The 12,336-nt window shown below is 32.1% G+C and overlaps 3 protein-coding genes across 4 annotated transcripts in view; 1 reads left to right on the forward strand and 2 right to left on the reverse strand.

Moving 5' to 3' along the window:
- The window catches only part of LOC123679095 (cuticle protein CP14.6-like), a 33,954-nt gene extending 28,116 nt beyond the window's left edge, over nt 1–5,838 (reverse strand). The window contains exon 1 of one of the 2 annotated variants that reach the window (XM_045616468.1): nt 5,723–5,838. The gene's annotated coding sequence lies outside the window, so the exon portion shown is untranslated. Of the gene's footprint in view, nt 1–5,275; nt 5,379–5,722 lie in introns of those variants that run through there. The other variant, XM_045616469.1, reaches the window with a different exon arrangement.
- Nucleotides 385–3,791, forward strand: LOC123677753 (pupal cuticle protein-like). Its single transcript, XM_045614445.1, has 3 exons — nt 385–570; nt 2,585–3,221; nt 3,714–3,791. Exons 1-3 carry the CDS (start codon nt 458–460, stop codon nt 3,789–3,791), a joined length of 828 nt encoding a protein of 275 aa, XP_045470401.1. The 5' UTR covers nt 385–457.
- Nucleotides 5,839–9,300: 3,462 nt separating the features above from the next.
- On the reverse strand, nt 9,301–11,638 carry LOC123679097 (endocuticle structural glycoprotein SgAbd-5-like). Its single transcript, XM_045616470.1, has 3 exons — nt 11,357–11,638; nt 10,450–10,565; nt 9,301–9,619 (listed from the first exon to the last, which is right to left on the reverse strand). The coding sequence occupies exons 1-3, from the start codon at nt 11,372–11,374 to the stop codon at nt 9,346–9,348; spliced, it is 408 nt and encodes a 135-aa protein (XP_045472426.1). The 5' UTR covers nt 11,375–11,638; the 3' UTR covers nt 9,301–9,345.
- Between the last annotated feature and the right edge of the window lie 698 nt (nt 11,639–12,336).

Below are 12,336 nucleotides of genomic sequence, written 5' to 3' on the forward strand. Positions count from 1 at the left end.
ACTTCTTAATATGCAAATATTTCTCTATAAATCACGTCCAAATTGGTGAGAATTTTCGTATATTTAAGTGAAATACTTGCTCTTTTATAATAAATCAAATCCAATTAGTTAACCTTCCACAAGTGTTAGATAGAATTATTAATTCGATTGAGTTGTTGTAACAATTTCAAGTATTGATCTATACCAAACACCTCGTAATACTATCGATTAGTTTCGACATTTTTGAATTTTATTAAAGCACTGTATCATTCTTCACTTGAGCAGCCAATAAATATATGAGATATAAATAAATTCAGATTTTGCAAGAATTCCGAAATCGATAATATAATTTCGATTTTCTGTATGAATTATTGAAATGAAGTTAATCCTTTTGTTACGATTGATTTGAAGGTGGGACATGCAGTTTTATAAATAGGCATTTCAATCCTCCCTCAAGTGTTGATGAAAGAATTCCAGAATGAAGACACCAATTTTAGTTCAGTTAGTTTACTGTGTGCTGGTAGCAAGAGGAAATGATAAGGTTTTGGATTATAAATTCGAAAAGGATATTGAGGGTCCTTATAATTTCAGGTGAGTCTTTCCAAAAGATTTTAATTTTTTTTTTGATTATCCCCCACAATTAAAAAAAAATCATTCATTCACAATAAAACATTAAGAAAGCTGCGCTCGATCATTTAAGCGCCATTTACGCCGTTGGTCTCCAAGAGTGCATTTGGCGTATGAATTTTTAGCGCTCAAAAGCCTGACTTCGTAATTGTTCTTTCTAATTTTTTTTTTCGATATTCTTCATGAATTTTTATTGTTTTCATCGCCACTCTTAACACGAAGCTTGAAATTGCTATTTTATATATCAGTGTTCATGTTTTTCCGATATTTTTCTTGTTGTCCTATCATCCTAACAATTTATGTATAGAAACAATTTTTATCGTCTGTAAGAAATTTTCATTTTCTTTGAATATATTTTATGATATTCGGGTCATTCCATTTGAGAAAACGCACTTTTTATCATTTTAGTATGTTTCGTTGAAGCCAGTGATTTTGAACAACCCTGTATGATTAGGGACCGTATTTTATTACATATTAGTAATCTATACCCGAAATTTAAGATCTCTAGGTTTCCAAGTACCTAGAGATTCATCAAGCCAAGTAGTTTGACATTTTAACCAAATACTGGACTTGAAAATCAAGCTCGTGAAAAATTACATCCTTGAGCTTGACTTGACTTGATTTTAGATATTTACTGCTTGACTTGATATCAAGCTTGATATGCACGTGTCGCACGGCATATATTTCTGCAATCTCGTGCGCGCTTAGACTAATAAGGGGATTCCTCGAGCGCCGAGAGACTGAAGCATTCGCCAGTGTGACATTAATTATAGTTTCCTCACATTTCTATGAAATCTTTTGGTAGACTTTGGTAGTTTGAGAAATATCTTTCTCTAATTCTGTGGTTATTCCGTTCATTCTTCCACATCTTGTAGAACAAAATCGTGCGAGAATATATCAGAAACGCACAGTTTTCATGGTTATATTTTATTATTCTATGTTGGTACTCCGAACTTTCCGCCACGGCTTTATCTGTCAATGCATCAATTTGCCTTAAAGAAATCAGTTCTGCCAACCAACATTTTTCAATGCAAAAATCACTAAATTATATTTATGGAAATATTTCATTAATTTCAATGAAAATGCAATGAATTAGAGAAAATAATGTATAATACTCGTACAGAAGGCTCATTCTACCACTCGTTCATTCCAAAACTCGCCACTTCGTGGCTCGTTTTTGAATTTTGAACTCGTGGAAGAATATCAATGCCTTCTGCACTTGTATTATAAATAACTATTCCAAACTTGGCCAAAATGCCCAAGGATTTTTTATTGACGCCTGCATCTTCAGCTCCTGGTGAAAGACAATTTACCAGAGCTTCTCTTACAAAAACTCACAATAGGTTAGGCGACAAATCTATAAGATGCCTCAAGGTTTCTCAATATTAAGAAACTTAATTTTTTTATTTCGTTATGATTTATAGCGATTTAATTTATGTTTTTATTTCAATAGAGTTGATATTTTCGGTTCTTTCATACAATAAGTTTAATAAATAAAAGTGTTTATTGCAAGGTTCCTTCCCATTTCATAATTTTTTTATTGATGTGACACTACACAATAAGACTGCTAAAAACCAAGAAGCTTGATATGATTCAATTACTTGATGAATAAATACTTGACTTGACTTGAGATTGAAAAACTACTGCTTGACTTGAATTCAAATCAAGCTGAAGCCAAGTAGCTTGAAAATCAAGCCAAGCCGTGAATCCCTAGGTACCGAAGTGGTAAATCAAAAAAGTAATTATATACAGGGTGTTTCATTTGAAATATCGAAGTTCTTATTACTTTTTGAGCAGCACTGAAAATATTTTAGATGTAGCAAAAAACGAAATTTTGAATAAAATCATACAATTCTCCGTAAAAGGCCAGTGTTGTTTGTTATCTATCGGATATTATATTCAAATCGGCAATATTGTAAATGAGGATTTGATGTTTCACCCTTAATTGTGAATTATAAAGCAATTTTCAAATTTCCAGATTTTCCACAACTAATGGACATCAGCGTGAAGAAATAGCAGAGCTTCTTCACGAAGGAACTGAATTCGAATCCATATTCCTCAGAGGTTCATACCAATACCTTGGAGCTGATGGCAAAACTTATACTGTCAAGTATAGAGCTGACGATAATGGTTTTCATCCTGAAGGAGATCACTTTGAGGTACCTCCATTTGTACCATGGCCTTCCAAAATCGATGTGAGGTATAATGAAGGCGAACTGAAAGACTCAGGAAGCATGACAAGTCCATCCAAACCATTTTCAGTCAACCCAATTAAATTTTTGACAACACAACGTCCTCCCAAATTTGTATACACTCCGATTGAAGCTTCAGCAATCCCAAGCAATTCTTTCACCTCAACAAAAGCTCCTAAAAGCAAAGGAGTCTTTAGAGGGCGACAATCAAAAAGTTTTAAAGGCTTTTCACCAAAAGATAAACTTATTCCTCAAGAATATATTCCTACATCAACTCGTAAACCTCTTACAAAAGGTGATGTAGTGGGTTCTTCTACAGCAAAGAATTCAAAATTCTCTTCAGTTCCAACAGTTACTAGAGAATATATTCCAACTTCCACTACACCTCCAAGTGTCAAAGGTGACATTGTTGGATCACCACAGGTACTTGAGTATACCAAAAACTCATCTAATCTAAGAAAAATGTCGAAATATTCATTTGGAACTGGCCTAAAGGCTTCTTCACAAACACTTTTGAGTACAAATAACAACTTTTCAAGAAATGAAATACATCCTACTATTATATACGAAGGAAGACCACATGATGGTTCTTCCTCTATTGAAGATAGTTTCAGCGTTTCTATTCCAGAAAATCCAAAATTTGGCTCGCGAACGAAACCAAGAAAAAAAGTGAGTAATTTTGTAACGACTGAATATCCCAGTATTCGAGGTCGTGTGAAAAATCTTTCAAATTGAAATTTAGGATGATGAAAAGACAATGAATTTATAGAATTATTATATTTTTATACCTCTATATTTCAGCTGAGCTGAAAAAACAATTATATTTTTTTAATAAAAATGATCAAAGTTCTAACTTGTTTGATTGTATAAAACCTGATTTCTTATGTGAACAAGAACAACTGTCCCTGATTGAAGTGTGACGAGGTTTATATTGGACAGACTCCTCAACAACTGAAGAAGAGGATCACTCAACATAAATTGAAAGAGGTATGATCCCTTTCAGAAAAAATTAGTAATAGGAATAGCCGAATTATTCCATGAATTATATAGAAAACATATCAAGAACATAAGTCTCAGTTCATTGAATTAAACCAATTCAGTGATAATAAATTGACAGGCTGTGAATTTTAAACTTTCCAGTTTCAATACCATAACTTGACACAAAATGTCTCTGTAACTTCAAAACCAATTGGATTCTGCATAAAAGCGCTTGTAAAGGGTGTTTTTTTTAGAGCTATAGAACTTTAAATTGCAATAAAACAACGATGGATTATTCGATTGACATGAATTTTATTATCCGCAAGATAATCTTGTGGCATTACATTTTAAATATGATTTCTGGCATATGACCGTCACGGCTGGCTCGGATGTAGTCCAATCTGGACGTCCAATTTTCGATGACTTTTTCCAACATTTGTGGCCGTATATCGGCAATAACACGGCGAATGTTGTCTTCCAAATGGTCAAGGGTTTGTGGCTTATCCGCATAGACCAATGACTTCACATAGCCCCACAAAAAGTAGCCTAGCAGTGTTGAACCACAAGATCCTGGAGGCAAATTCACAGGTCCAAAACGAGAAATTAGGCGGTCACCAAACGTGTCTTTCAATAAATCGATTGTGGCACGAGCTGCGTGACTTGTTGCGCCGTCTTGTTGGAACCACAGCTCCTGGACATCATGGTTGTTCAATTCAAGAATGAAAAAGTTAGTAATCATGGCTCTATACCGATCACCATTGACTGTAATGTTCTGGCCATCACCGTTTTTGAAGAAGTACGGACCAATGACTCCACCAGCCCATAAAGCGCACCAAACAGTCAGTTTTTCAGGATGTAACGGTGTTTCGACATACACTTGAGGATTAGCTTCACTCCAAATGCGGCAGTTTTGTTTGTTGACGTAGCCATTCAACCAGAAGTGCACTTCATCGCTAAACAAAATAAAATGGACGTAGTGCGCGATAGGTATTCCGCACAGAACCATTATTTTCGAAATAAAATTGCACTATTTGCAAGTGTTGTTCAGGCGTGAGTCTATTCATGATCAATTGCCAAACCAAACTGAGAATAAATCACTAGATAGCTGTTAAATCGGTCGCCATAGAATGCTTTTATCTCATGTTTATAGAAACAGTAATAAAGAAGTTATGAGAACTTTTCATTTCACGTCATTTTCTAATTTTCTCTCATAACTTGAAAACAGTTCAACTTATAAGATGAAAAACCGAACCGAAAATGTGTCATTCATTCTTTTCTAGCAAAAAGGGATTCTGAGATCTATTCACTAGACAACGACATATCTCTAGTTAATATTTTTCAATTCCCAAAATAGAAACTAACACTTTGATTAACTCTGACTTGACTTTTCATTAATACATATTCTATTGATTTCACATCTTCACTAAATATTTGTCAGACAATTAGGAAAACATGTGAAATGGGACAAATTTGAAATGACAACTATAATTTATACTTACTATTTGAATATAAAACCAAAATACGCTCAGCAATGAATCTTGGGTTCTCTAATTTGTCATTAGTTATTTCACAACAGAGTTTATGTGGCTATGATTGCAAAAGTTATGTTATCAATAAAAATGTCATATGACTCTCCAATTTGATATGCGGCTATATTATTCATGATATATATTATTCATCAACCTAACCATATGAGAGTTGAAGGTCAATCTTAGAATTTACGAGAGAATATTTTGAATTATTTCTTGAGATATGGAACATGACAATGAAAACGAAGATATTAATATAGATGTAGTAGTGTACCGATAAACTACGATATGAAATTGTTAATTCACTTATTCCATCGAAGGAATGTAGGTACCTCTTTTGTGTTTCAATTTTCAGTAACTTTTGAGCTTTTTTTTAAATTGGCACTTTTTAGGGATTAATTAAAATTCGAAACTTACTGCTAGATCAATCTATCACCAATAACTTCTTGATCCATATAAAAATAAACTTCATTTATAAGCAGAATGAACCCTCCTTTCTAGACTCATTGAAAAGTATAAATGATCTTGCAGTTTCTCATTTATTTATTACAGTGCAAATGACTAAAGAATATTTCGAGTTACAGAACTGGTTTTGCAATCGTTATTCTCGAGATTTTTTGGACAACTACTCTACTGAACGAGGGTAACTGAAGTTCAATTACATCTTTTTTGCAGGATCGTCTCAAGTATTCTTTTCAAATTTTCAATGTCAAAGGATCTGCAGCAGATAAATGGAGAATTTTTTTTTTATTATGTTGAATATGAATTTCTGAACAAGAAAGTCTATGGGTCAAACTCAATCCTATGACTAGTTTTCGAGATACAGTGTGTCTAAGTTGGAAAATGGCATTTCTCCAAAGTAACATTTCTCACAGGAAAACGTCTTGAATTAATAGTATATTATATTCAACGAGTGGTAAGCTAGGCCATAACTCACGCAGATCAAGTTTGCGACAAGATTTGACCCGTATTGCATTTCCTTGCTTTGACTTCTCTATGATCCAACTAATAAACAACTTTTTTCAAATTTGAATTTCTTGTGGACACTTGTTTTATTTATTTTTTTTATAATCATATTATGTCGAAGTAAGAAAGATTAAAAGATGAAAGAATAATCAAGGCATGATAATAAGGAAGTTGGTATATATTAAAAAATATTATAATAATATAATAATTTCTCATGAATTAATGATTTGCTAATGAATTGAGGACGTAGCTGATATCCAATTAATTATTCAATGGATAAAATGGAATTGACATGCGTGATAATCCTATTAAATTTGAAATATTCTGGGAAAGCACGTGGAAAACAGTGTAAATTCTATTAATTTGTGTATAACTTTCTTCTATCTGAGATATATCAACTTTTTCGAGTTTTTGTGAAAAAAATAAGTCTCAGATCTCAAAAATTTTTTCGAATTTTTTGATCAATCTATTGAATTTGAACTATTTTCCATTCGTTCCAATTTTGTTTCTTCTTATTCAAAAATAAAGAACTGTGAATTTTCATTTTACATGACCTTTCACAATAATTATTGAATATAATGAATAAAAAACAGTGTATACCTACTTTTCCTATAGAAACGCCACCCCTAGTTCAGACCTGTGCCATTTCGATTGAAAAAATCCTATCATAATCGCATACAAGTTTACTTGGTGAGCATCTCGAAGGAACTACCTCAGTTCAGTCGTCTCTACCAAAGTCAACATGATCAAAATAATCTTCATCACACTTCTGGTCATCTCCACCATCCTCTCAGTAAAATCTGCAACTATAGATGCTCCCGAATTGAACAAAGGTTTAATACAGTGAGTACATTCTTTTTTAACCTTTCACACAAGAAGCACCTGGTATATAAGTACCGAAAATTTTTCAGTACTGTAGGAAAATTATGAATAATTCGTGAAAAAAAAATCTTAGCGCCTCAACTCATCGTTAATATTGTCAATTTAACTAATAAAGAATGTTACGCGTTACTTCATGAGCACACACAAAACTATTGTATTTTTGTCCACCCTGTACCAATTGGAATCAACATGTGATACATTTTTGGAATCAGCTCAGCTAGAGTAATCCGAAAATTGAGACAGAATGGGGCTGACGTCATTACTCGGAAGTAATTCACCTTGTATATTAGATTATTATTTTAAAATACGGTAAATTAAAAAAAAAATCGACGTGTTTCAGGATTATTTCTTAAAATGTTCTGTTTAGCTAAAAATGAATTTGTTCCATACTTTACGGACACAGTGTATTACCATCTCAATTACCATCAAAATGATACTACTGAATCACCAAATTTTGTGATTTCACTCATCCCTGAAAAAATTTCAATTTCAAGAACAGGTACCTATCAAATATTGGAAATATTGCATAAATCTGAAACCATGCAGCTTCTTCACTCTTTAAAATGTATGATTCTTAGTATAGTTTGAGTTATTAAATTTTTGTACGAATTTTAATCAGATTTTTGAGGAGTTTTCTCTCAGATAAAAGAGTAAGAAATTTTCGTGTGATCTCGAGGTCAAAGCAAAAAGACGCAGTATTTATTTTTTCAAACACTTGAAATTTTAAATTCAACCAATGGCTGATTTCATCTGAAATACAAATACAAAATGCCTCTCTCATGATTTGGAGCCAATATAAAATAGCATTATGCCGAAAAGACAATACTAGAACCTTGCAAGTAAGATTTTTTCATTTTTATGCCATCAAAAAAATTTATAGATGATATTGTGTTGACAGTATTCTTCCATTCTATATTCCCAAGGCGAGTAATAGACCAGTTAATTTTGATTTCAAACTGTGAGCAAAGTGAACAAACGATCTTGGCTCAGAATCAGTGATTTCCTTATTTCATAAGATACCTACATATGATCTGCTTTCTGAAATCTTATTTTTCCGAAAAAAAAATCAGGGGTCAATGAATATTTTTTCTCTTATATTCTTATAGTTCTAGAGATGCTTTCAGTGAGCCTCAAATTTGGAAAACCCTGAACTTAAGAAGGATTTTATTTCCGTCAATAACATAATAATTTTATTTAAAGGGATGCTTCAATTGCTCCAGATGCAAACCCGACATCTTCAGGTTCAATAGAAACCACTAGTGAAGCTGAAATGGAAAATGAAGACATTCCAGTAGGGATCAGCTCAGCAGCACTGGCTTCTCTAGGAGGAAAATGAGTGTTAAGAAAGGAAATGTTTGAATGGATTAATTACAAATAATTATAGTATTGAAATCGGTTTTCAATATAAATATTCAAATTAATGTTTTTATTTCTGTCCACCCCAGTTGTGAGCAAATATCTTCACTTCTCGAAGTAGGAATGTCAGAATAGGTATAGCAAATTGTTACAAATCAAGATAAATTCTATTGAAAGAAATTGAATGCCCGAAATACGATTTTCGAAAAATGGAAAACATATTTCACGAACAATATTTACAATTTTTCAACAAATTTCATTTTCATACTGCTTCACAACAGTAATTAACAAGAAATTTCATTTTATATTGACAAGGTAGGTATTTGATTTCTTTGAAATTGCGTGATTCAGTTATTATTATGTACAATATTAAATATGCAATAATTAAAATATACATATAAATATGGTAGATATGAATATGAAGTCAACTCGATTATGTATATCAAAAATACAAAAAAATCAAAAGAAGAATAACACATCGTGATAATTTTATTGCACTACAAAAATGAACAAATGGTTTTATTGAATATAATAAAATTAAGTTAAGTTTTATGCATGAATGTTGCAAAAATTATTTATTGATTCGATCCGATTTAGATGATTGTGTTTGTTATATTGTGGTAAATAATTTACTTTGAGAAATTATTTAGGATTCAATAAGGAACAATTGTCGCTATTCTTCTGTTCTATATTTGAATTTTTGGGGTTGTAACATTACCTCGTAGAGAGATGTGTTTTTCCAAGAATATACATGCTTTACGCGAATCTATATACCTGAAGAGAGGAACTAATTTTCTTTCAGTTTTTCATTAGGTACAACATTTGAGAATTTTTGATCACCCACTCAATGAAGCTAATGCAGCAGAAGAAATTCCCTTTCTTCCATATTCCTTTTCTGAAAAAGCGACCCCTGAAGAAACTGCAAAAATGGCTGCCTTTTTAAGCGAAAATCCATTTTCATCCGATTCATAGTTCACTTCATGATACTCTCCTTTTTCATCTAAGTAAGAATATGTGCCAGTAACTCTTAAAATGAGATCGTCATCTGCACTACCATTTTTGAAGTACACTCCAGTTTCTCTTCTTGTTATACCATTGCTTGTTGAATATCTAAAATATAGAATGAATAATTATTTTTTGAAATACAAGTGCAGAAGGCATTCATCCTTCTAGGAGTTCAAAATTCAATTGAATGAACGAGTGTTAGAATCAGCCTTCTGTTTTCTAAATTATCAATACCTTCAGAAGAAAAAAATTATCTTAGATTTTTCTTCTACAACTTAATTTAAAAATCTTTTAAAACCGTATCTGTATTTCCATAAAAATAATATTTTATTGACAAATAATTGAAGGGAAAAAGGGAATTATAAACTTCAGATTCCTGAACTGAAAAAGACCTGTAATTTCTTTTTTGGATTTGCCACCGTTTCTGAATTGATTATATTTCAAAGGAAGTAACTGAAAGGGATGTGAATAAAAAAAAATTATGGTATTGGCTGAAATTAACTTAATCAACTAAACATAATTTAAATTCAACTTAAATTTAAGCTCCTCCTGAATTTTGGACATATTATGGACAAACACTCGGATATCAACACAAGTGGTCTAAGAACTAAGGACCAATTAAATTAATGAATAAGTCACTTCTAGAATCTAGAATGAAGAAATAAACCACATCATTCAACCACTAAAAATAAAAATATTGAAAAAAAATATCTTTTGCTACGTTTTCTAAGGTATCTAATTAGAAACTAATAGTTAAGTAGTATCTTGTTTACAGTTTTTGTTGAAAATTTAGTCGTTCCGAAATAAATCACAAGAATTTTTTTAACTTATTTTGGTGTAAACAAATTTAAAATCCACCCGGCACATATGAAGAAATCTTCGAATTCTTTACCTCCAAAATATTGGAATGGATGCTGACAATTGAATTAACTTACTCAAAAAAATACCCATTTTCGTTCAATTCGTATGTGGAGCTTGTAATAGTTGCATCAGCATCATTTTGGACAGGTGCGGACATCACTATTACACTAGCCATAAGGAATATATAAATCTGAAATAGCAATTAGGTCAATCGATTAGTCAAATCCACCCAAATATTCGATATAAGATCAGCCTTGAGTTAAGAATTAAAAAAAACTTTTCCTTTGAATTTGATTTTTTGAAAAAAAAATAAACCTGACAAAAATGCAGCCTAATAGAATTGAAAAGGGTAGGTAAGTGATCTAAAAATTATACGGTTATTTTGAAAAAGAATATGTATTGATTTCAAAGAATACAATCAATTGCTGAAAAACTATCCGCATTGCTTTTCTATGTTTTGATAATCATTCATCATGACGATTAAAGAGCAAGCCCTCAAAAACTCTTTACATTAGTGCTTTCTTCATGAGCCATCAGTATGCTTATATTTTTTTTGGAAATTCAAGAATTTATACCGTGTATTCCTGAATTGGAGTAACAAAGGAAAATGAGAGATTCCTTGGATAATTTTAAGAAAGAAAGTCCTATAAACATAGACCCGCCAAAGCTTTGTTTTCGAAATACAGCGTGTTTCTTGTATTCCTACTTTTTTATGATGACCAGTTTATCGAAGCTTTATCAATTTTTGCTACACATTGGGTGAATAAGTACCAAAACTTATATATAATATTTTCTTAATATCTTACTAACTGGATCTTTATAATAATTTTTTTGATGTTCTTAAGTATTAAGTACTAGAGAATAGTTAGAAATTTTGTTTATACTTTAAAATATAACATTTATGCTCGGCTATATTACATTTATTTGGACTAGAAAAATATTTGTCAACTAAGTTGACGGTTACTATTAGTAAAATCTCACCTGAATAATATTCTTCATTATCAAATCCGTTTCAATCTATCTAGGAGTAACCCACAACCGAACACTACTCTGAAGATGAACAAATAACTGGCCACCTACTAACATTTGGTATAACAAAGTAGTCCTTGATAATTCTTCTTAACATTTGAGATTATTCTAGTCCAATGATGGACTACCACTTCCAATTAGTTGAATGACTATCAAAATTACACCATCCATCAGATTAGGTACATCAATTTTGCAACAAATATCTGTTATTATCTATTGTATTAACGAATTCTATTGATTTGATATTAGTATCACAAAGAAAACTATTCAACAATTTAACTTCTAGGTTATACTGGGATTCAAAGTAACTTGTAATGAACTCCCTTTTTCAATCACTGGAAGAAATATGTTACGGAAATAGTATAGGGTGTTTTTATCCGAGGTACATAACTTTAAGTTGGCATTACCGTTCAAGAAGGCGACCGATTCAACAGCTGTCAAATGATTTATTCTCAGTTTGGTTTGGCAATTCATCATGAATAGACTCACGTCTGAACAACGCTTGCAAATAGTGCAATTTTATTTCGAAAATAATGGTTCTGTGCGGAATACGTATCGCGCACTACGTAAATTTCATTTTGTTTAGCGATAAAGCGCACTTCTGGTTGAATGGCTACGTCAACAAACAAAACTGCCGCATTTGGAATGAAGCTTATCCTCAAGTGTATGTCGAAATACCGTTACATCCAGAAAAACTGACTGTTTGGTGCGCTTTATGGACTGGTGGAATCATTGGTCCGTACTTCTTCAAAAACGATGATGGCCAGAACGTTACAGTCAATGGTGATCGCTATAGAGCCATGATTACCAATTTTTTCATTCCTGAATTGAACAAACATGATGTCCAGGAACTGTGGTTCCAACAAGACGGCGCAACATGTCACACATCTCGTGCCACAATCGATTTATTGAAAGACACGTTTGGTGACGAC

This window comes from Harmonia axyridis, chromosome 4 (assembly GCF_914767665.1).
Source record: "Harmonia axyridis chromosome 4, icHarAxyr1.1, whole genome shotgun sequence".
Lineage (NCBI taxonomy): Eukaryota > Metazoa > Arthropoda > Insecta > Coleoptera > Coccinellidae > Harmonia > Harmonia axyridis.